Raw genomic sequence first — 26,447 nt, forward strand, 5'->3', positions numbered from 1 at the left:
AGGCAGCCAATCGATGTAGAGCTCTCACATCAATGTTTCTCTCTCTCTCCCCCTTCTTCTCTCTATAAAAATATCAATAAAAACATTAAAAAAAAAAAAAGAAAGAAAATCAAGTTTACATCCAGAATAGGTGATTACTTTCTGTCTACGGCTGACTGTAAAAGTTCAATTTTAAATAGAACAGAAAATCAAAGAAAACAATCGTTATATTCATTCTTTACAGAATATCAGGAATATGTACAGTCTACATTTTCAAAATACCAGTATCTTTTAAAAATTCAATAAGATTAAATGTACACAGTTCCAATTCTATGTGAGAAGCACAAAGCCCTTTTTGGAAATACTATCATAAAATGACAGTGGCATTCTCTTTCATAAAATCATAGTCCCTTGGTAACATTTGTTTTGTTTATACTTTAAATGAAAATGTTAGTGATGAAAAACTTTAAAGGGCAGTGCCCCTTAAATAATGCAGAATTTCAACCAGATAATATTACTATCCCATTGAAAATCTGAATTTATTATATTATATAGCCCTTTATTCTCTCCTAAGTCAAGCATGCTAGAAAAAGCAGACTATGAAGAAACAAAATATACAGACTAAATAGAAAATAATACTGCATGCAACATTCTACGTTACAGAAATGAATGAATATTATGCATGCCACTACATTCAGGAAGATTGTGCTGTCTTCACCAAAGCTGTCACCCTCCACAGAAAGATTTTGTAATTTAGTAGAAATGTTTCTAAGAGTACTGGGGCAACATATGTTAAACCTAACATTTCTGCAAGACAACTAGCTATTGAGAGAAATGTGTGCTTATAACTAAAACGGTGACCCCCCAGATACTTCTGTGGTAAATGTTAGGTGGACCACAATCAGCGGGCAAGTGTTTTATTCTATGTGGTTATCCTGTAAGACCAGGAATATGAAGACTGAGAGATTAACCAGTTTTTACAAAACCAGGGGAAAACATTTTTCTGCAATAATTTCCCCTCGAATAGAATAGTATCTAATTTATCAAATTCAGCAATTAGTATGCAGAGATGAATGGAAGTTATATTTCAGAACTTGTATTTTATCACACCTTTTCAATATTTTATAAAAATAAACCCAAATGTCCTTTTAAGTTTACAAAAAGGTTCTCAGCAGACACATGGGCACATAAAAGAAATGTATGTTTAAACAGGTTAAGCATAGAGATGACTCAATTTACTAAATACTAATTTGTCTTCACCCAAACCCAATATTAAGAGGAAAATGGGGGTGTGGGAAGGAATTAGCCAGACTGACCATATTATCCACTTAATTACTCAGCCCTTCAATGTCACTCTATCTATATAAGCAGAGTCCAGGGTTAAATGAAAGTTTTGGGCAGGAACTATTATATGGATAAGACCCAGCCCCCTTTTATCCTAATGAATGTTGTCTTCTTAAATTGTCGCAACATTTGGCCGCTTTCTTTGGATTTTTCCTGCATATACTCCTAAAAATAGAGCAAAACTAATATTATTTCTCAATGTTAGTCTTTCTATAATGATACCATCTAATGAGTGCTTACTATATACCAGACACTAAGTTAAGCAATATACACTATCATATTTAATCTTTACATAAAATCCTTATATAAAAACTGTTACCTCTTTTTAAGGATAATAAAACAGACACAGGGGAATAAGTCATCTGCATAAGTAACAGAGCCAGAAGTAGAGACTCTGAGAACCCAATTCAACCTGATCTGTTGTATTCCTTAACCATTTGGTATTACTGCCTCCTACTCTGCTTTAATTAGTGGTTTCTGAATTTCATGATCAACCTTTTGGTTTAGCACAAAACATCAAATAATCAAAAGTTTTAAAACATATGCAACCAGAGATTTCAATGTTAACACCTAGAATTCTACTTCAGTCTAAGAGTATAATATTCTATCATCTTAAAAATGAGTTTCCTAAAATTGCTTAATAAATGTTTGTTCTCCATGTAGATCAAAGCAAAGCACAACTTCAAATTTGTTTGAAACATAATCCAGGCAATTAAAAATCTAAAAGAAAAGAGTAATCTTGTCAAGGACAACTATGGATCCCTGTATTGAGATTCACAGAATTTTAATCAGTCATATCCCAAATTTTCATTTTATGTAAAAGAATAAAATTCTCTTGTCTTTTTAAATCATTTAAATATACACTAAATCTTTAGAAAAAATAGGAAAGAATTTCTGTACTTGTTTAGATACATATTAATTACACACGTTAATTCAAGGATTGAGTTCATTTGTATTAATAATTATATTGCGATGCAATTTAAACCACAATAATTCTCAATACTGAACTTCACTGTATATAATTAACTGCAGTGACTTCCTATTCATCCTTCACACTGTTGAGTATTACTGGTAAGAACAGTAGTTGCTATTTTGCTTATAGGTTCACAAGTGACAAAAAGTGGAAATGAAATGCATGAGAAAACAACATGGAGCAGTCACTGTGACATATAGATAATTGAGGCAAAACAATACTAATTCCTCAATGATGTGCCGACTAGCTAAGCCTTATCACAATATGTATCACTAATATGGGGAAAAAAATGAAAATGTCTTAGAACTCTATATAACTTCACAAGCAGTGGATCTGGTGTTTGGTCTGAGTTCTTTCAAAAGGTAATCTTTCAAACCCGCTGGTTCTGACTTCCTCTGGAATAAGCAGGATATTCAACTGCATAATCCCCTTTAAAAGAACCCACTGACTGGCACTCATGATGACTTCCGAAAGATGACATTTAAATTATTATCTATATATGTGACATTATGAATGAAATTCACTCTCTACATGCAAAAGGTCAGCTATCATTTCCAAGTTACAATCAATATTTTGTTTCTTCTTTGAATCTCTGTAAGCAAGTGGTGATAATATGAAAAAATTTCTTATGTTGTTTGTTCTCTCCCAATTTGGGGAAAATCACTTAGTAATAAAAGCTAACTGTATATTAATGAGATTAGAATTTATTAAAGATTTAATCTTCATTGATTAATTTCAGTTTCTTTTAAATGTTTAAAAAACAATACAGTTAAAAGCATTTTGAAAGTATTTTTAATGGATCATGTAATTTTTTGTGAGCTTATCAAAGTGTCTTAACAAAGATATCTAAAAAATATTAAAACATTAGCTTAAGCGTTTTGCGTTAGCTCAACACTGAATTTGTCTTCTTGCCACCATACATAACTTAAAAATACAGTATTTAGTTTAGCCCTTAAAGAATCCTCAAATAATGAACATTTAACTCAAGCTTCTTATTGAGCATAAAATTAAGAAAAAAACAAAGAAACAAAAACTTACCCCCTCCCAACTGGCATATTCACATGTGATCTTGTGGCCAGGGGGAGAAATTCTTCCCCTTCTGTGCAGATAAAATACTCCTGGGTGATAGCTACACTTCCCCAAAACTGAACATGCAGAGACTTAGGTATGAGATAGGTCATTGTTACACTTCACTCATTTATAAAAAGGTTTCTGAATTAAGCATGTATAATTCTACAACTTTTTCAGATTAAAAAAAAAGTGTTTCCATGGAATTATTACAGAAATCAAAATTGGAACCCGTTTAACTGCCACAAAATACTGCCACAAATGATCACGAGCAGGAATGACTGTGAATATGCCAGAATTTGGTGGCAAGGACAGACAACAGATCCCAGGCGTGAGGCCTGCGTTACGGGGAAGCTTGTGTACTCTCTTTCGAATGGGCTTCAAGAACTCATTGCTACACACCTGAAACAGGCGCTCTGTTAGGCACTCTGCTCTGTGAAGACTTCTGTCTACTTTGCACAACCCCCTTCACTGATGTCTTAGGGGTTCTAATTGAATATAAAAAAATTAATAAGTCACTTGCGTTAAGGTCTAGATGTTCAACATTCAAAGAAAGCAACCACACTGCATCACCTGTTCTTAGCACAAATAAGCTTGAAAAGAATTTAAGTCTCAAGCATGCTCATTAAGAAAGCTATACTTTGCTTCAGCAGGAGACTATCACATACTTTGCTGAAGAATCACTTTGGTGATGCTGAACTTATTATATGGATGTTTACGATATTTAATGAGCAAAATGGTATGAAATGAAAAGTAAAAACATGCCAACATAAGATGATAATGAAAATATAATACACAATAGTACACCAAAGGGTTATCTTTGAACACAAAACTTGAAAAGATCTTTCTAATACTATAAAAAATATCACATTTGAAAGGTAGCTATCCTTTATATAAAGAACACTAATTATTTGCCCTCTCAAAGCTAATCTTGATTGGAATTGTTAATACCCTTATGTGCTGCATGCTTACCCTTGTCTACTAAGTAGCCTATGAACAGGCGCGTTCTGTCCTTGGTTTGGCTGAAGGACTCTGTTGACAAAGTAAATAAAAAAGTAATTCAACAGAATAAATTCCGTTTTCCCCCATTTTCTTTCAATAGATAAGTGATGATAACAATCAGGTGAAGTCATCCATGCAATGATATGGCCAATATAATACTGCAGAGCAAAGCAAACTGATTCAAGCAAATTAAATGGTACTTATATTTTGCTCACCAAGAGCCCAAAGTTTACATTTTTGTTAGGAAAGAGATGTCCAACATAAGTGTTAATCCTTCTGCTTTTAGATAATTTATATACTTTACAAAAGCCAACTTTTCCTTTCAAACATCTGAGAGAAGAAGCTTCACTCTTATAAGAGTAGAAAACAGGTCAGAAATAGTAAGTTAGCTTTCTAAGGTTTTAAAATAAATATCAAAGACCCCACCCCCATCCCGCTCTGGCAGACTATGGACTGAACTCAGGACATATGGACTCAAGTTTCCACTAGAGACAGAATGCCCCATAGAAAGTTCCAGAACATCTGGTCTGACATGTGACCAGGTACATAACCTGGTGTTAATATGAATTCTGACCCCAAGGTCTGTTCCATTGAGGTAAAGTGGAACAAAGCCAACAAAAAGCAAGCTCTGGATTTATAACATTTTCTTTTCTTTAAAAATAAAAGAAAATAGCCTCTCATTGACACTAAGTGATTTTTCTCACCTTGTTTCTGAAGGGTTTTGTTTAACCAGGAACTTTTTGTTTGGCATTCCCATTTCAGCAGCTCTAACACAATGTAAAAATAAGGACACACAAATAATGTATTTAGAAAGGGGGAAAACATGTTTACAAATGTGATACACGGTGGCAGAAACAAATCATTTAAAAGTCGGTGTACCATGAAAGACCTCTACTAAGCATAGTAAAGACTACTTTCAAGAAAAAAGAGTTTTAATAAGATAATTATTAGGATATTCCTTGCATTAAGTTTTTCCTTTCATGAAGTCTTTAGGATGTTAGAAAAAGAATGTATTTAAAAGTTGCCCTGGCCAGTTTGGCTCAGCGGTTAGTGTCGGCCCATGGACTGGAGAGACCCGGGTTAGGTTCCCACTAAGAACATGTACCTCGGTTGCAGTTTGTCCCCGGCCCCGGTTGGGGTCGTGTGGGTGGCAACCAGTCCACGTGTCTCTCTCTCTCCTCCTCCCTCTCCCTTTCCCTCCCACTCTATCTAAAGATAGGTGCAAAAATGTCCTCGGGTGAGGATAAAAAAATAAATAAAAGATAAAAAAGTGACACTGCATATAAAGATAAACTATTTTTAAAATTTGATTCACTACAGTTATACAAGTTGAACACTGACAAATTTAGTTAATAAATACATTTATCTAAAAATGAAATCAGATTCTATCACTGGATTTTATCAAATTCTTTATATATAAAAAAAGGGATTTCTATCAGTTCAGCTGCAAAAGAATAAACTTTTATTTCTAATATGAATATACAAACAGACCAATAGATGACTAAAATTAATTGGTTTGATAATAATTAAATTAATGTGACATGACATAAAAAAACTTACTTCATGTACTTCTTCCTATCAAGAGACTTCTGCGTTGCAGCTGAAAGAGCCACTCGTGAACTCTTCATTTTATCCTTTAAAATATAAAAGTTAACAAAGTTCTAGCAGTACCAGTAGTACCACTGAATTATAGTATAGGATGATCTCAATTGCATGCACAAGCATCTCTTACTAGCATTTTGAACTTTAACCTTATTTTTGTAATTGAGGCAGTTCAATTAAAAAAAAAGTAAAATTACTTTCCCCAATGAAATTATGTAAAATTTGCTTGTTTTTCTTTTGCCAACCATAAAAAGATCATTGATCCAAACTGTAGATCTCCAACACTCTGACATATTTCAAATTAACTTGGAGCCCATTTTCTAACTCTGATTTCCAAAAAAGGCAAAAGCCACATGATAGTTTCAAGGAAACTCCATTAGGAGCAGATGCTAGTTTATCAGGCACACAAGCACCATTCAAAGCTTCAAAATCTAATCACAAAACAATATGCAATTCTTTCACCAATTTCTTTCAAATCTGTCTACAAATTTAAATATTTCTGGTAATCCTGGGAACCTACCTGTGCTTTTAAGAATTGTAGGAAGGGTGCTGAAGTCAATAGAGAATGATATTTACTATCAATTATTCCAAACCCAGAATAATATATACATATCTGTTTCTGCTCCTGACTCTTGCTAATATTGAGTTAAGCTCCTAAAACCCTTGTAATCTGACTGATGAGGATGGTAGAAGCATCTTTTGTTCTAATATTTGGTCTTTTTAAAAATACACATATTGCCTTGGCTGGTTTGGCTCAGTGGTTAGAGGGTCGGCCTGCGGGCCAGAGAGACCTGGGTTTGATTACCACTAAGGGCATGTACCTCGGTTGCAGTTTGGCCCTGGTTGGGTCGTGCGGGTGGCGACCACTCGATGTGTCCCTTTCACGTCGATGTTTCTCTCTCTCTCCCCCTCCCACTTTATCTGAACAAAAAAACGAAAAAATGTCCTCAGGTGAGGATTAAAAAAAAACAAAACACATATTTTTTTCTTTTATTGATTCTAGAGAAGAAGGGAGACAGAGAAAGAAACACAATGAGAGAGAGAAACATTGACTGGTTGCCTCCGCATGTGCCGTAAGAATCAAATCCATAACCTGGATATATGCCTTGACTGGGAATCAAATCCACCACCTTTTGGTGTATGGGACAATGCTCCAACCAACTCAGACACACCAGCCAAGGCCTAATATTTGATCTTTGACCTCAGATCCTGACACAGATCTCCTAAACCCACTGGAATTTTCTGGGCAATAGGAACATCTTTTGTTCTACTGATGTGACTCTGGTAGAATCCTAAAGGGGGACTAGTCATCAGAAAGACTGAGAATGATTAGAAATTTGGAATTTTCAGCCTCACCCCCCACCCCCACCCCCCAGAAACAGGAGAGGAGCTAGAGATTGAGTTAATAATTGATCATGTCTCCATGATGAAGCCTCCATAAAAATCCCTAAAGTTCAGAGGGCTTCCAGGCTAGTGAGCGCTACTATGCTGGAAAGATGGTCCCAACTCTACTAGAACAGAGGCTCCTGTTCTCAGGATCCTTATGCATCTCTTTATTTGGCTAGTCATCTATATTACTTATTATATCCTTTATTATATAATAAACCAGTAAGTATAAGTTAAGTGTTTCCCTGAGTTCTGTGAGCCACTCAAGAAAATTACTGACCTGAAAGAGAGGGTAATGGGAACCCCAATTTAGAGCCATCAGTCAGAGGTTCAAATGACAACCTGGGAATTGCGATTACTGTCAGAAGTGGGGGCAGGCTTAACTGTCTCCTTAACTTGTAGTATCTGATAACTCCAGGTAGCTACTATCAGAACTGAACTGAATGGTAGGACATCCAGAGTATCAAAGAACTGGTCAGGGTGGGGAAAATACCCGAGACATCTGGTGTCAGAAGTATTTTGTGACTGTAGAAGAAATATTCTTTTTTTCTCTCATTCATTACAAAACCAGATAACATACCATTTGCCTGAGCATTTTCTCTTTGCGAGCTTCTCGGTCATGGTGTAGAATAGACATTCTTTCAGCTGCATCCATTACAAAGAATATATCATGAATACCATATAGGGCAGCTCGCAGCTAGTTTCAAAAGAAGAAAACATTGTGCCCATTTAAAAAGATGAGGTTAGGGTTCAGTAATATTACATACACTTTTATTTAGAGAAAAAGGTTACCATTTGCATTGAAACACACTTTCAGTGGGGAAGCGAGGGGAGACAAAGAAGCGCTGCCGTTTCCCGAGGCTGCAGCGCTGTGCACGTACCTGAGCCAGCACTCGTTCCTGAAGAGAGGCGTCCTGGGCTGAAACAGCTCCTCTCTTCAATGGAGCTTCTGACTGAAAACTTCTTATGAATTCCATCGTGTCCTGAAAGAAGAAATGCTCCTTCAAAAACTATTATTCTAGAAAGATTCAAGATCACTGAAGTTTCCTTTTGTTCTTTTTTGCAGTCAATTCAAAAGTACTAAGATCGTAAAACTATTACTTACCAAAAGTCAAAACAGCACTCACTTTAAAGTGAGATGAAAATACATAAACTACTTTCTTTACATATTTTTTGTGGTGGTGGTTAATACTCATCCAAGGATATTTTTTCCATTAATTTTTATTTATTTATTTTTTTGGTACGTGCCCCTAGTGGGAACTGAACCAAGGACTCTCTGGTCCACAGGCTGATGCTCCAACTGCTGAGCCAAACCGGCCAGGGCTTTCCATTAATTTTTTTTTTTTTTTTTATCCTCACCTGAGGACATTTTTCCATTTTTTGTTCAGGCAGAGTGGGAGGGAGAGAGAGGAACAGAGAGAGAGAGAGAGAGAGAAACATCGATATGAAAGGAACACATCGAGTGGCCGCCACCCACACGACCGACCAGGGCCGGGGACAAACTGCAACCGAGGTACATGGCCTTTGCGGGAACCGAACCCGGGTCTCTCCGGACCGACACTCTAACCGCTGAGCCAAACCGGCCAGGGCTCCATTAATTTTTGGAGAGTGAGGAGGCAGGGGGGCCAGGGGAGGGGGAGAGGGGCCAGGAAGGGGGGCCAGGGGAGGGGGAGGAAGAGGGAGGGAGAGAGATTGATTGGTTGCCTCCTGCACGCACCCCCAAAAAGGGGCCGGGGATCAAACTTGCAACCCAGGTATGTGCCCTTGACTCAGAATCGAACCTGAGACCTGTCGGTGTGTTAGACCTGACACTAACAACTAAGCCACACCAGCTAGGGCTACATATTATCTGAATGAGATTAATAATCAGATTTCTAAAATTGCCTATATTATAGTAACTAAAAAAAGTTTCATCTGCCTATTCTGAACTAATCTGTCAATTCAGCTGTAACAAGACTAATAAAAACTGATACAGAAGTGAAATACAAATAATTTACAACAATCTTCTTACTTTTACAGTTTGTCGAAGTTGCTTCAATTTATCTGTCTGCATAAGCCTACGCGTAAGAAATCCTTTTGCCACAGCAGTTATTCTATTAAATTTTGCTTGTACTTCTGGACTGAAAACCTAGAAGAAATACAGTAGACACAATGTTTTAATAATTTGAGCATTATACTCAAGATTGTTTTTCTTAATCTATTATGATGAACTATATATATATATACATATATATATATGCTCTGTGTGGTTTCAACTCTAATAAAAGCTAAACTATTGGATGTAGGACAAAAATATCCATATTCATTTGTATAACCTAAGATAATATAGCTCTTTAAAATATATATAAAGATAAACAGACAGAAGATAGATAGACATACATGTATCATTAAATTTGCCCACCTGAGACCATTTAGTTGCAGCTCTTCCAAAAGGCCTTGTCATGGAGAGTTTGGTCAAGCCACTAGTTGATGATCCCCAGAGGTAGAATGGTGCTTCATTTACAGAACCAAAGCTATGTTGTAGGGCAGAATTTGTGAAACCTAGAGATATATGTAGTATTATACTTGATGTCAGATAATCAGAATATGCAAAACACCCACATAAACACGACACTCATTTAGAGCACCACTGCCAACAAAAAAGAATGACAACCACCTCTGAAACTGATCCACTTAAAGTATTTATGAACTTTAAGCTTAGGTACCAGATGGATCTTTTCACCACAAACAGCATCTCAGGATAATTGAAGATGTGAAGATAAACTCTTACTCAGACAGGAATTAGATGTAGTAATTCAAGATCTCTCTGGAGATAGCAAATGGTGTTTTCACTTGAGGCATATCACCTGCTGCATGAATGAACAAAGACTGGACTGTGCGTCAAATTTCCCGATATTTTCCTTGCTAAGGTGGCTTTTCTCCTGAACACCTGCTCACCGGTCTTTGATCTGCTGCTATCATTTAATTTTTCACTAGTGACTGAGCAGCTGGCAAATAGCAGTGGGTTGGACGTGGGATTACGTGAAGAAAAAAGCAATCTTAAAGTGTGCGAAATAAAATATCTAACCATAGGATAATTTTTTCAAATGGATAAAGATTTTAAAATATTACCAGAACAACTGGAGTTTGAAGTATGGAGTGAGTCCCCTTGAGACAGCATTGTTTCTAGCAAACTGGAGTCACTTATTTTTCTCCATTCTAAGTCCACTGCATTGTTAATATCCAATTCAGAGGCTTCTGCTGTAATCACTTTCTTCTCTTTGAACATTTTCTCCTGTTCTTCTATCTCCTATGGATTAAGAGTTCATTATAACTGCTAGATATTTTGTTAAATTGTATCCCAAAATAGTATCATTTCAGGCTTAGCTAAAAGTATAATTATCAGCAAACTGTTATCTATTTCAAGTTTTCCTCCTTAAAATAAAATTGACAATTTGATTTTAAAATGTGATATATTAACAATAATCTTAATACAAATGTGCTCCTCTTACAATAAACTCTTGAAGAATGCTTATTTCAGTATCTACTTATAAAATACCTTTAAAAATGTTAAGTTTTGAATCAACAATTCAATAAATTCTACATTATTTTTAGATAAGAATCTAAACATTAAGCCTCACATTCTGGTAATAAAAATATTATCCATGTATCAAAATCAATGACCCCCTTAGATTAAGATTTGGTGGGAAAATTACAAGTATCCTCTCCATGACTAAAATTCTTAGGTATCTCTAGCTAAATTCCACTTACTAGCCCTATATCCTTATGTTTTAATACCTCACCTTTTGCAGTCTTTCTTGTTCCCTCTCCTGTTCAGCTATGAGTAATGATAACTGCTGGGCGTGCTGTTCTTCTAGTCTCTTCCGCATTTCTTCAAAAGCTAACATCTTGCTTTTTAGTATCTCCTCACCTTCTGAAAAGAAACACGCCCCATCAGATTTAGAAAATTTACAAATCTATATCTGATGCTTTATATCAACTTAAATAATGCTTCTGACAAGAGAGTATTTCTATAATCAACATATATAATCAAGATATAGCCAGGTCCCCACTTTGAACCACATTCTTTTTTGCGACTCTTATTTTATGCTATTAAACAAAGACCTGCATCTCACCACCCTTACCAGCTCATTCAACAGATCCCTAGAAAGGGAGCTCCCCCTGGTTCCTAATTGATATTAGAGAATATCTGATGGACCTGGAAGGTGAAATGAAACCAGGAAGAAAGATATTTCTTTAAATCCTGAGCAATGAAGCCAGCCAAAGGTATAGATTTCTGACATTGATGATGGAGTAGAAAACTGTAAAATCAGAGCCATATAAAACTTGTACTGTTCTAGTTGCTTTAATCTGTCTTTTTACATTGGCTTTTATTTTCTAAATGTTTTCCAAGCTGTTGCATATTTGGATTGCAGAACAATTTGTAAGAATACTTTTTTTTTTTTTTTTTTTCTTTTTTTTTATCCTCACCCCAGGATATTTTTCCATTTTTTGTACAGATAGAGTGGGAGGGAGAGAGAGGAAGGGAGAGAGAGAGAGAAACATCGACGTGAAGGGACACATCGAGTGGCTGCCACCCGCACGACCAACCAGGGCCGGGGACAAACTGCAACCAAAGTACGTGCCCTTAGCGGGAACCGAACCCGGGTCTCTCCAGACCGCAGGCCGACGCTCTAACCGCTGAGCCAACCTGGCCAGGGCAAGAATACTTTTTTAATGTGCATTATTAAAAATATTCTGACTTAAACTAATTGTCAACTTTGTTAAGGATTGCTTGCCCTGGCCGGTTTGGCTCAGCAGTTAGAGTATTGGCCCATAGATCAGAGTCGCAGGTTCGATTCTGGCCAAGGGCACGTACCTCGGTTGTGGTTTGGTTCCCGGCCCTGGTCGGGGTTGTACAGGAGGAAATCAATTGATGTGTCTCATATCAATGTTTCTTTCTCTCTCCCCACTCCCCTCCCTCCCATTCTATCTGAAGATAAATGAAAAAATATCCTTGGTGATAATTTAAAAAAAAAGGATTGCTTTGTGCTCACCATCAAGATTTGTGCAGGAGATGCAAAGCCCATTCTGTGACAGCACTTTCAGCTTCAAGTATATCATTTAAATGAATGTGAAAAAAAGATCCTGATGAGCATGTGCTAGTAGAGCAGACAAGTGAGCTTTTATTCCATAGCCCTTCTCCTTGCTGCCTCTCCCTCCTCAAAGTATTCCATGAAAGGTTGCATTTTTGACAAAGCCTTTAAATACAAGTATTGCAATAACAATAATCATAATAATAATGTGGGGGATTCTGTCCAGTGCTTCAAGACAAGAGGCTCCCTCACCAGAGAGAGGCACTGCCTTCCTTGCCCACTTTGATAGCAACCTGGCTACCTCCACTGCTGGCATTGCCACTTGTTGGTTTTGTGTATTTTTGGGATTCACTGAGACAGCTTCTAGCCATGTTATATTGTTTACATGGAGAATCCAGATTAACTTCCCAGGTTAGAAACTATTTTTATTAGCATTCTTATAAAGTTGCATAGGTTTTAAATGGTCTGCCCCAATCCTATTTTTCCTATAAATCCTGTTATTTTTAGTGTGCAATTTTACAGAAAGTGAAGTTGTTTTTCCCCCCCAGGAAGACATATATCACACATTAGAGCTGAAATGTCTATGTCTAAGAACTTAGTTTAGTTGATTTATATGTCTCCCATATCGGCAATGAAGAATTATGAACCATGACACCAAAGTAAGGAGTAATAAAGAAAACATGCTTTAACAAGTTGTTAATACACCAGATGCAAGAGAAATTTGAAATAATTTCTATCAATAAAGATACTATTTTTTTGTATGTTTGTTAGTCCTCACCCAAGGATATTTTTCCATTGGTTTTTAGATAGAGTGGAAAGGAGGGAGAGAGAGAGAGAGAAACCTCAATGTGAGAGAGACATACTGATTGGTTGCCTCCTGCACGACCCCAGTCAGGAATCAAACCAGCAACCCAGGAATGTGCCCTTGACCAGAAATTGAACCCAAGTCCCTTTGGTACACAGGCTGAGGCTCTAACCACTGAGCCATACCAGCCAGGGCAAAGATACTATTCTTGAAAAACTACTGACAGAGCTTTATTTGTGATATTTTTTCCTAATAATTTAATGTTAAAATGTTTACTGAAGGGCCAACTACACAAAGATTTCATCACAAACAAGAGGACAAACTGATGAAAATATTAGAAACCACAGCCCAAAAGGAAGATATCATAGCAATACACTGGATTAAAACTATGAGTGACGTTTCATGCAAGAACTTTTTCCTCCAGTCATTAATATTCTCTATAATAATAAGTGGATTGTGAAAGATTCATAATTTAAATTTAAAAAATTCTGTAAGCCTATCAAATGGCAATCAACTGTAGCTAATTATATACTCTCTGATAAGATAAATAAAATTAAGTGCCCTAATAAACAAAGATGATTATTATTTTGCAAAATGTCAATTAAAAGTATCAAATAAAGGTGTCATCTGCTTGGCAGGTATCAAACACTTCCAAGTTTCTTACCTTTGGAAATACTTTCTAACATTTTATTTTTATTGATGTAGGCAGATCCCTTATATTTTTCTGGCAAATGTTGCCTTTCCTGTTCAGCTATTCCAGTTGTTAAGACATATGGGAAGTTTTCTTTTTGCAAACTATCCATATCTAAATCAAGTCTCCGTTTAACTTTCTCAAAACTGTTATCCAAAAATTGTTCATTTCCACAGGACACTGTAGGGGTATCCATATGCTGTCTGATATTCTGGTTTTGCATCAGTAAAGGAGATGGGTTTTTTACATCGTAAGACTTATTCAGTTCCATTTGTATATTGCAGCTTTTCTCTAACACACTGGCTGATTTGAATCCACTCATGGTTCCAATATTTTGACTTGCTATACACAGACTGGTGGCATAAGGTTCATGCAATCTTGGTATTACAGTACATGTACTGTCCATTTTGTGTGGTCCTTTCCCATCAGATGTTAACTGACCTTCCACGACAGCAAGTCCATGAATAACTTTATTTTGTAATTGATTTCCTGAAGACTGACATACCTGATTTGAATTACCTAAAGCCATTTCCTGTATGGTTTCAGATGTATTTTTGCTAACATAAACCTTGCTTGAACAAACTCCTGTTAAATCAGTTGATAACTTTGGCACAGTTTCAGGCACATTTGTTTTTTCATCAGTATCTTGAACAACTAAGTCTGCTGCCTGTTCTTTTCCTTTAGGACTTAATTCACAGGCATTTACTGGGTTATTTATAAGTATATGACATGCTGATGATGGCCTAGAACGCCTGCGATGCATTTTAGGACTCAGGCTTGGCTCTGGACTAGGTAATTTGGCATATGAACCAGCAAGACTTTTGATAACATTATTTTCAGTAACAAAAGTGTGAATGACTTTAAAATCAGAATCAGGATCTGCAACAATGGGATGGCCAATTCCCGCTTTAGAAAAGCTACCTGAAACTGATGTATTCATGCTGCTTGCTTGAGTGGAAGCACCTTGGAGAAGAACATTTGATTTATTAAGGCTTGGTTTGTCAGGAATCACTGAAACACAGTGTTTGCCCATCAACTGGGCCTTCTCCTTTACAGAGTCAGTCACTTTAACAGCTTCATTTTCTTTGTCTGAATGATTCTCATTAACACTTCCCTTTACACTATTTCTCAGACTGTGTCTAGATTGTTCTCTTTCTATATATTCCTTTGACTTTTTCATCAGGTTCTGAAGACTCATTATATAGGGATCTGGAGTAACTTCTTCCAAAAGTGATGGATCCTGTTCTTCATTTTTTGGGATGAGACCATCAGAAATAAGAGTCTCTTGTGGGGTTGCTGAGGTCTTTAGAGAAGCTTCATTTTCTGTGTGGCTAATATTTGAACTACCACATTGCTTCAGAGAATTAAATTCTTCTGAATCCCTAGCTAAGTCTATCCCATTAGATTTAAATTGGTCCTCATTATTCAATGGCAAAATTCCAGTTATCTTTTCAAACTTTGCTGAAGTAGAGTGTTCAGTAGGGCTTGGCAAGGCATTTGGAAAGGTAGCAGGAACATTCAAGTTTCTGACTTCTGAACTAGAGTAAACTGTTTCAGTCTCCCACTGCTCAAAATCACTGGCATTAGGTGCTTTTCTAACCTGAAAAAGGAAACATAAAAAGTAATATTTCCTCATTGCACAAATAACCTTTAATTTCATTGTTTTCTATAATAAAACTGAAATTGAAGATTCAGAGTTCCAATATTTGAAAACACAAATAAAAACTAAGACTGTCCTTTTCTATTGTATCCTATATCATATGGAGCTCAAATTTCTATAAATAACATCTATTGGTCATCCCTGCCTATTTATTAAGATTTTTTTTTTAAAGGAGAGGATCTATTCTGATACAAATATGAACATATGTGCATGTATATAATACTCATATATCCACGATCAATTTAATCTTGGAATAGAAGAATTTCCTTAACTTTCTTCTGGTTATATGTTATTAATGTCACCAATTGTTCCACCTATAAGAGCTATCATTTAAGGATAAAAATGTATAAGATAAATAGCAAGTAGTTAAATTTCTTACATAAATGATTCCCTCCTTAACAAAGACTAACTTACCCCGGATATTGATTAAGAAAAAATAATTCAGTAATAAGACTTCCTGCTTCCCACATACTCCAAATTTTAACTAAAATCCATCTATATGATGAGATAAATTTATAGTAAATGATAGTTCGGCCATGTAACTTAACTTACTTGAAAATAAGAAAAAAAATCAACTTAAAACCCAATTTATTAAAGAAAATTTCAATTTGATTAACCGATGGTCATTTAAAACAGGAACATGTTAATGAGCTTTAGAACAAGAAAAATAAGTTAAAAAATGATAAATTAAGATGAGAGCAATTATATACACAAGAGAGCCAACAGAAAAAAAAATAGGCATATATTAAACTGGCAGAAACTATTAACATATTAATATGTTAATATAGATTCCAAAATCCTAATTACTGAAAGATTTTCAGGTTGTTTTGCATGTGTTTTTTTCCTAGACCATATAGCATTCCTGTTTGACCTTACAAATCCCAAGACATGTAATGGTTTCCAGGTACTATGCAATAAACATTACAACAAGGTATACTGAGTCACAACCTCAGGACCAAAATAAAACAAAAGAAATACATATTCATGGAATCCATGAACATATTCACAGGTTTAATGTTTTTTTTTTGTATACCACTAACATAAGCCTTTGGTTACATGATTTAAATAACAAAAAAATCTATACATGACTTAAATAACAAAAAAAAATCTATCAGAATCATAGGTTGTACAGATGAAACAGACCTTAGAAATCTATTTTTAATATATAAAATTTCTCTACCTGCATAGTTCAATACGCTTCAACATTGTACATACTCTAAATTTTTTTTTCTTTATTGATTTTAGAGAGAGAGGAAGGGAAAGGGAGAGAGAGATAGAAACATTGATGAGAGAGAACATTGATTGGCTGCCTCCTGCATGCCCCCCACTTGGGATAGGGCCCACAACCTGGGCATGTGCCCTGACCAGGAATCAAAGCGGCGACCTTTTGGTGCATGTGTCGATGCTCAACCACTGAACCACACCGGCTGGGCAACATTGTACATACTCTAATAAACAGAGAAAGTTTTCAGACTAAGTAATAATCTCTTTAGTAATATATTTGATATATTCCCTCAATGGACCAAGAATGATGTATCATTTTTGTTTCAATAATAAAAAATATCTAGTAATTTAAAAACCCATCCTTACTGCGCTACACATTATATTTTTTAAACTTAACAAATAATTATAATCTGCAAATTAAAATCTACTACCTATAGAGAAATGAAAGTAGCTAGCTGTTAATGGAAATATTCTAAGGTTCGTTGTACATGTCTCATCTAGTATGAATTATACAAACCACAAACCCCTAAGAATATGAAAAAATAAAAAGATGTAACCAGCAAAACTGCTATATATGGCAGAAGTTATTTGTTTGATCAAATTTATTTGTTTTTAGTATAAAATGATCCAGACCCTAAAAAAAATTGTTTAAACAAATTTAAACTAAATAAAAAAAATTACAAAAGGTATAGACGTGTCGTTTAAATCATTTTAATTTGAATCTAAGATACATCTAGGCAATTCTATTATTTATCTAATCTAAATTGCATTTGTGTATCTAAGAGCAGAATTTTCACCGAAAAATATGGAGGCAGTTATTTACTTTAGTGGAGAACGAGAATAAGGTCATTGAGTCAATAGTCTGATTAGTTCAGAGGTAAACTACAATGGCCAATTCTATCATTTTGTCACTGAGAAACCAATGTTTTTAGAGTCATAAGACACATACAAGAAGCAATTATATTCAGTGTATGGCTCCTTTGTCTATGTACCCTCTGACTCAAGTACTGGGTATCACTAATAAGCAAGTGAATTTTCTTTGGAGTAACTGAAATGGAATATCACAAATTATGAAGCTTCTCAAACAGAATAGTAAAGTATATTGGTAATTAACTATTAAATGAACATACATTTCTGAAAAATTATATTCAATGCTTACACCTCATGATTTCTTAAACAAATTTTTTTTCTTTATTGATTTTAGAGGGAAGAAGGGAGAGGGAGAGAGAGATAGAAACATCCATAAGAGAGAACATCAATTGGCCACCTTGTGCATGCCCCCCCCCCCCCCCCCCGGGACTGGGCCCACAACCTGGGCATGTGCCCTGACTGGAAATTGAACCGGCGACCTCTTGGTGCATGGGCCAATGCTCAACCACTGAGCCACACCAGCTGGGCATGATTTCTTTTTTTTGTTTTTTTTGTTATCCTCACCCGAGGACACTTTTCCATTCTTTGTTCAGATAGAGTGGAAAGGAGGGAGAGGAAGAGAGAGAGAAAGAGAAGCATCGATGTGAAAGGGACACACCGAGTAGCTGCCACCCGCATGACCAACCAGGGCCAGGGACAAACTGCAACTGAGATATGTACCTTAGCGGGAACCGAACCCGCGTCTCTCTGGACCACGGGCCGACGTTCTCACTACTGAGTCAAACCGGCCAGGGCCATGATTTCTTAATTATAATTGAAAAGAGTTTAAATTACACACCTGAACATTTTCAAGAATCTCCTGGACACGAGTCAGTAAAGTTTTCTTCCTATTAACCTGCTTTCTTGCTTCAACATTAAGTGCTTTTTGTTTTTCTTGTTGCATTTCCTTTCTTTTCTCAATGTTAAGCTGCAAAACATCATAAATGATTATTTCTTATAAATATAAAAATAAAAATAGCATAAAACCAGGAAGTTTTGAATCAGAGTGATTAAAACTATAGTGAAAGAAATCTAAAGTGGTACGGGTTAATGAATAGCATCGGGCATGAAAGATCTTTCAGTGGAGATGAAGATGTTCTGTGTGGGTGTGAGTTATTCAAGTGTATACTATATATCAAAATTCATGGAACTTTACTGTTTCAGATCTGTGCCTTTTACTGTATGTAAATTATTCTCAACTAAAAAAAAAAAGTTAAAAGAAGTAAACCTTATCAAATGCTCTAAAATGAGATATAAAATCAGCTCTTTTGTTGAGCTTTTCACTTGGCAGTATCTTACTTCACTAGGTCAGTTAGATTCTTCAATTTCTAATCTTCTAATAAAAGTACATTTTACCTCTTTGCCACCTCAAGAGACTGTCCAAAAGTTTAATGATATAAGAAATAGATATTTTATTTGCCTATAAAATCAGAACACATATTTGGGTCCACTTCATTGTAACCTCCACTAAAAATATAATGTACCTAAAAAACTGAAGGCTTCTATGAAGTTTATCTTTTTACAGTAGATTTAAATCTTAAGTATTAAGTCTTGGGAAATTTAGTCATTGTGTTAAGCAGTCAAGACTTATTTTAGATTTATGCAAATAGAAAACATGTCATAAAAATGATTTCAAAGTTACAATAGTCATCCATCAAATATAACATAAAAACATGGATTAATATCTATAAATATCAGATTTTACTTATGAATAAGTAATTGATGTAGTCATAGATCCTAAGCTATAAGGTCTAGTAGACGTTTGGGTCCATATTAAACGAATCAAGTAATATGTCATCAAGTAGCTGATAAAAATGTTGTTTTAAAATTCTCTCTTATTTGCATGGTGCCAAAGAATCATTCCACAGTTCACTTGCTAATAAAAAAGGGGAAAAATATATATATACCTTTAAAGAGTCATCTGATAGTCACCGTTGTAAAAGCAAATATTCAAACTAAACATCTAAATAGAGGAACCAGACATTATGTAACTTCTGATCTAATTTACTATGAAGTACATGGAATCATCTCCAAACAATTCTTGCCCAAAATGTTTAACTCCAATCAAACTTTTAGACTTAATTCCCAGTTTACAGGAACTACAGGGACTAAAGGACAAGTTAAACATCACCATGGAGGAAACAATTAGACACATCCAAAAAGTAAGGCATTCTACGAGATAACTGCCCTAATTTCTTTAAAAATTCACTATCATAAAAAATTTTTTTAAGGAGAGGAATTGTTCTAGACAAAAAGAGATTTAAAAATCGTAACTAGCAAATGCTATTGGTGAATTTTGACTGGACCCAGATTAGAAAAAATATAAACAGTTTCAAAAATCTTTTTTGAGCACAAATTGAGAAATTTAAATATGGACAGAATATTAGATGCTATTAAAATTATTATTGTCTTAAGGTGTGATAATGGTACTGGGGTTTTATCCTTAGAATATGTGTACTATAATATAGAATGCGGCAAAAGTAGGTTTATAGTTATGAGTACATGAAAGTTTATTCTTGTATTATTATTTGTTACTGTATTATTTTCCATATAAACTATAAACCTACTTTTGCCCCACCCTGTATTTAGGGGAGAAGTGTCATATATCTGCAATGTTCAAATGGCTCAGCAATAAAGCAACAAAAGTAAATAAATATATACAAGACACACACATATATAAAATCACAAACGTGATAAAGTAAAAATGGCAAAAATGTTAAAAACTGTTGAATCTAACTAGTAGATATATGGGTAATCATTGTATTATCCTTTCAACTTTTCTGTATGTTTGAAAATTTCATTAGAAAAAGCTGGCAGAAAATACTAATCTTTTAACTCGTTATACAAAAAATAATTAAACTTACTTTCTTTCAATCATATTAATTTTCTGATTTGAAAACCACATATATTTAAAAAATATTCTATCACTATCAAAAGGGTTTATGATGAAAATTGCGTCTTCCCTCTCATCCTATATTTCCTTATCCCTATCTAGAGAATGAATACAATATCCTTATTTAAAAATCCGAATAGTTAACATATATTAAGTACCTCTTATGATCAAATTGTGTTCTAAGCATTTTAAATGTATTAGTTCATTTAATCCTCAAAACAGCCCTATGCGGTAGGCATGCTTTTTATCCTTATTTAACAAATAAAGAAAATGGACCTGCTAGTTTACACAGCAGTTAAATGGCAGAGCAATGATTTGAACCCAGGCCAAAAGGCACCAGAACTGGGCTTCTAACCACTACTCTACACTGCCTCTAAGGAGTATGCTGTGTTCAGTGATTTATGGTAGCTCACAGAGATCCTTCCATGCCCATACATTTATGTCTACTGTACTCATTTTATTGTTTGTTTTTTGTTTTTTTTTATCCTCACCCGAGGACACTTTTCCATTTTTTATACGGATAGAGTGGGAGGGAGAGAGAGGAAGAGAAACATAGATGTGAAGTGACACATCGAGTGGCTGCCACCCGCATGACCAACCAGGGCCGGGGACAAACTGCAACCGAAGTACGTGCCCTTGGCGGGAACCGAACCCGGGTCTCTCCGGACCGCAGGCCGACGCTTTAACCGCTGAGCCAAACTGGCCAGGGCTCTACTGTACTCATTTTAATGGCATGTATGAGATTCTATAAAACAGATCATAGTTAAATTAGCCCATTACTGATAGATATTTAGGTTGTTCATCAATCTTTTGGTATTTTAAATGCCATTATAACCTTATGAATATTTCTTTGGGCACTTGCATGAGAATATAATTGCAAGATATTTCCCAAAATGGAATTGCTGAGTCAAAGGTTATGTACATTTTTAAATTCTGATAAATACTACCAAATTGCTCACCAAAAAATGAAATCAACTGATTCAACAAAAGTACTGTTTCCCCACAATCTAAGGAATTCTAGGTGTTATCAGATCTTTGTCAATCTAGTAGGTAAAAAAATGCTAACTCAACCAATGGACATAGACAACAATGCTGGGAGGATGGGGGCGTGGAATGGGGAGGAGGGTGTCTGGGGGGGAATGCTAACTCATTTTTATTTCTTTAATTATAAATAAGTTAGGCATCTTTTCGATGTTTATAGCCTTTCTTTTATTTTCCCTGTGAAATGCGCTGTGGTTCACTACAGAAAAAAGGTTATTTAAAATCAAAGAATGTTTACCAGTGGAGAAAGCACAGCCACTCCATGGAAGCGAATAAGTGAAATGCTTTCAGACTGGACAGGAAGAAAGCTCTCTGTAGATAGTGATGCTGTTTGGATTCTGGCCAGACTTTTCTCACAGAATTTCTCATATTCCTCCATCTTCCCACAACCACACTGCAAAAAAGAAAATGTGTCATTTTTAATATGCTGAGAAAAATAGATCTTATTCAGCAAATTTTACAGAGTACTAAAATATTCCTAAAATTCACAATTCCCAAAATTTTTTCACTGATCAGGAGCTAATTCTTGAGTATATAAAGTGTGTCAAGATCCTACTCAGTTAAGGCTTTCTTCACATAGTAAATTTTCTGAACATTTGTATGCAAATCAATCTTTAAAGATGATCAGTTTAGAAAAGTACTAAGAACTCACCAGTGAAACCTACTTAAAGAACACAAAGTTCTGTACCACTTTACTGACTTTAGATTATAAAATAGAATATATTTTTTTAGCCAGACATACTACACAGCACAAGAAAAACTAAATTACACAAAGGTAGCAAAAAAGTGTGTGTGTGGGGGGCTATTAAGTAAAAGAAGATACCCATTTTTAAAAATACCTTTTCTATCATGGAGTTCAAAGTCTATTATTTGCATATCTTAAAAATATATTATGACTCTACCATCACTAGCCAAATCAGTCAGCAGCATAAAACAGACAATCTACTGACTCTCATAATAATTCTACTTTATTATTGAAAATTAGAACCATTGCCAAACTACTTAAAATAATCAGTCCAGTAACTTCATAATTTTTGGAAATTGTGATGGTGGCTATGAAAATATAAGGTAACCAGGAAGGATTAGCCACCATGTTCATTCATCAAGTAAGCTTAAATATTTGATTGCCTGTTTCCATAGCATTATGTCCAACAATATTTCCTTTAAGTGAACAAGGAAAAATAAAAAGAGAGACATCATCAGACTTATAACCAACAAGGGAACGAACTGTGAAAACAGAAAAACTAATACAATAATGTTCCTCTAAATGCCCATCTTAAAACAATTAACAAAAAAAAGAAAGAAGGTAGGGAAATTCAATTCATGATGTAGGATATGCAAAGATGCAATAAGACAGAATATGATATACTGTCCTAAGCCTCAAGGTACTTAAAAATTTAGTACACTAAAGTGTCAGGGACAAAATGTAGCACAATTAAAAATGCAGAAAAAGCACATTCAAAATTATAATTAGATTATAAAAAATATGTTTTTACTTTTGACCAACTGGTAGTCTTAATAACTTCTTCCTACCATCCCATCAATTCTAATTACTACTATATTCAATTTATGAAAATTGAGTTTAATTTCAGAGAAGTGATTCTCTAGAGTGTGAATAAGATTCTTTTCCAAACTTATATTCATAAAACAAGCAAAAGTAAAAAACAAAACCAACACCTTACTGCATGATAACCATAGAAAGACCTCAATTTTTAGTCTAGATTTCAACCCATATTATGATGTCTTAACCAAATATGCAAAAGCCAAGATGTGAGAGAAATTCAAATGATCCCATTTCTACTAAAATACTTCAAAATATTTTTTAACACAACCCATGCATCCAACTCTACAGGGAACATAGATAGATTACTCATATAATTAATGTAATATATTTCCTATGAAGACACATGAAATTCTATTTTAGTAAGTTTTTGTTTTTTGTTTTTTTAACAACCCGATTTTATTTTTTTATTTTTTATTTTTTTGTGGTACGTGCCCCTAGCGGGAACCGAACCCGGGACTCTCTGGTCCGCAGGCCAACGCTCAACTGCTGAGCCAAACTGGCCAGGGCATAAAATTCTATTTTAAAGGTCTGGGAAATTTAAGGAAATAAAATAGCTTTATGGCAGTAGTTTTACTTTTCTTTTCAACAATATCATATAGATATATCCCATTGTTTCAGAAAGTTAAATTCACATCCCTTAAACAGTACATGTACGTCATACATATTGCAGACATACAGTAACTCATTATTTTTACAGTATAACTATGGCATATGATAATGCATTAAACGTCCCAATACAAGTGCTAATGTGATCATGGAAATCATCAAATGATCCTAGAAGAGCATGACTGAATCCTTATTATCCTTCACTGGCAGCTTGTTTGTCCTCACCTTTGAAGGATGTACCTTTAAATTAATCCTGCGTCAGTCACTACTACATTACACTGCTGCTTCCCAATTTTCATAGCACTTACCACTATCTGAAATTATCTTGTTTATTTCCTTGTTTTTTGTCTGTCTTTCTCCACCAAAATGTAAGCTCCATAAGCACAGGTACTTTCTGAGTCTTGCTCACCACTGAATCCCCATTACGTAGAACAGCGTCAGCACACAGTAGCCCTTGATAAAAAAAAGTATTAATAAATAAATTAGGGTAATTAGCTCAAACAATAACGTATATCAGAAAAAAGCTATTTAGGAAGAATGAAAATTTACAGAATGGTAGTCTCATAAATGATCCTATTCTCAAAGAAACTGGCACCTCTAAACTGCAAAGGCAACCATTTAAAAAGTGAGCATCTGTATCCTATATGATTAAGCAAGAAGGCACTTCCTTTCTCACAACACAATTAACTCTGTCAGCAGGGTTTTACTTTAAAGGAGCCTTAACTACAAGGCCACTCCAACCACAAATCTACTGCCCCATACTTTGCCATCAGGCATTACTGGCCCACATAAATTAATAATTTGTCAGCTGCATCAAGTTTAGACATGCCTTGTCTTCTCCCTTTATACCATGACCCTTCTCCAAATAAGCCTTTTTGCAAACCCCATAGACTCGTGGCCAGGCTAGCTGCTCCTCACCAGTCTCCACCAGAAATGTCACTGAAGGGGATGGTAAAAGTAACACAGAACAGATCTTGCTTTGTTTTCAGATTCTAGCTGGTTGTTTACCCATCAGGCCTCCCAAAGACATAAACTTCTTAGAGAGGCAACAAAGGGGAAGATTTCTTACTTAGACACATATTACTGGCTGTAAGTTCTTGGCAATTCACTTACCATCTCTATGCCTCAGTCTCCTCATCTGTAAAATAGGGATAATCTCATCTGTCTCAAAGAGATTCTGTGAGGATTCAATGAACTAATGCATGTCTGGCAATCAGTATACTGCAGGCTATGCAGAAAGCATCAATAAAGGGGGGCTGCTTTTATTATGCAGATGATGATGATGATGATTTTTATCGCTACATTATGAACTCCTGGAGGCCAGTGACAGTGCTTGGTTCCTGGTAAGATTCAAACGTAACTTAAAAACATGGAAAGGGAGACACCGGCTTCCTCATTTCGCTGTTTCCAGACCCTTCCCCATTAAATCAATCTCTAGCACCTGCCATCTGCCTAAATTAGGGGTAGGGAAGCGGGATCAAACCCTGATGGGAGAGTGGGAACCACCTAGCAGCATCAGGGGCAATCAAGACAATTTGCGGTATTATCCTTACGCTCGAGCCCCAGAGAGTCGCAAAGGCAGAGTAAACAGAGCTCCTGGGGCGTCTGGTTGTGGTAACCCGCGTTCAGAAACGGCCAGTGCACTCCCTGGGGATTGATCTCTTCCTCGCTAGCATCGTAGGAGAAGAGAAAAAGGCCCAGTTTTATCACTAGGAGGTCGTTTTGCGGCTCGAGCCGCAGTGTATTTACCCGGCCCCTTTGCTCTCACCCCAGCGCCCCACGCCCATCTCCCCGGCTCCTCTGATGAGGCTCCATCCCGAGGGCCCCGCAGGCAGTGCCAGCATCCAAGCATCACCTCCGCGCCCGACGCCGCCGGCGCCCCGGCGCCCGCCTCCCCACACCAGCGCCTTCCCAGCGGCTCGAGGCCCGGGAGCCCAGCCCTGGCGCTCGGGTTCCACACGGAGCCCGCCATCAGCTCCTCAAGGCGCCAATTCCGCCTCGACCAGTGGCCTCATAGCAGGGACCCTCGACGTCAAGCCCCCTCAGCACAAACACACCCGATCCCCACGGCCCGGTCACCTTTCGTTCCCTCACCACGGGCCTTGTCGGGGACCAAATGGCTCAATTGGTAATGACAGAGAGCAGCTCGGTCCGCCGCCGCCTTCTCCTCCTCCTCCCGGCCATATTACCGGTCTCAGGCGGCAACGCGGGCTCCTGGCAACCGCCGCCGCCGCCGGGACTCCACCTCCCAGGGCCGGCACTTCCGGTGGTTGCTTCCCCCGGGCGGTTGAAACGGTTATGCCGCCAGAAAACTACAATCCCCGAGGTGGATTGGTTAGCTTCCGGCCCCGGCGGTGGAGGACGCAGTACTTCTGAGAGCGCGGTGCACGATGGGAAATGTAGTCTTCACGGAAAGCAAATGCCTCTACCATTACAATCCATTAGAATGGCAACCTTCCTTTTTCTGTGTGGTCGTTGGAAAACATGCGACATTCACCAATTTTTTTTTCTGTAAATAAAAAATCGTAGAATTCTAGATGCCAACTCTAAGATTTAAGATATCCCTTACCCTTTTGCAAAAGGGTATTTTGCAAATCAGTGGGAAAATAACGTCTGAGAAAGGTA

General features: G+C 36.3%; 1 protein-coding gene across 3 annotated transcripts; it reads right to left on the bottom strand.

Moving 5' to 3' along the window:
• Positions 1-249: 249 nt before the first annotated feature.
• Positions 250-26,022, bottom strand: CCP110 (centriolar coiled-coil protein 110). Of its 3 annotated transcripts, none has more exons than XM_036280513.1 (16): positions 25,917-26,022; positions 24,131-24,275; positions 21,891-22,046; positions 18,518-18,646; positions 13,899-15,525; positions 11,137-11,267; positions 10,466-10,643; positions 9,756-9,895; positions 9,366-9,482; positions 8,236-8,337; positions 7,935-8,051; positions 5,927-6,000; positions 5,071-5,133; positions 4,337-4,396; positions 3,767-3,852; positions 250-1,488 (listed from the first exon to the last, which is right to left on the bottom strand). In XM_036280513.1, exons 3-16 carry the CDS (start codon positions 22,029-22,031, stop codon positions 1,436-1,438), a joined length of 3,018 nt encoding a protein of 1,005 aa, XP_036136406.1. In that variant the 5' UTR covers positions 22,032-22,046; positions 24,131-24,275; positions 25,917-26,022; the 3' UTR covers positions 250-1,435. The 3 variants fall into 3 exon arrangements, with proteins under 3 accessions (XP_036136406.1, XP_036136405.1, XP_036136407.1); XM_036280512.1 differs by having other exon boundaries at positions 25,902-26,022; XM_036280514.1 differs by lacking the exon at positions 3,767-3,852 and having other exon boundaries at positions 251-1,488; positions 25,902-26,022.
• Positions 26,023-26,447: the final 425 nt, after the last annotated feature.

The sequence above is a fragment of the Molossus molossus genome, unplaced genomic scaffold (assembly GCF_014108415.1).
Source record: "Molossus molossus isolate mMolMol1 unplaced genomic scaffold, mMolMol1.p scaffold_m16_p_3, whole genome shotgun sequence".
NCBI classification, from domain to species: Eukaryota; Metazoa; Chordata; class Mammalia; order Chiroptera; family Molossidae; genus Molossus; species Molossus molossus.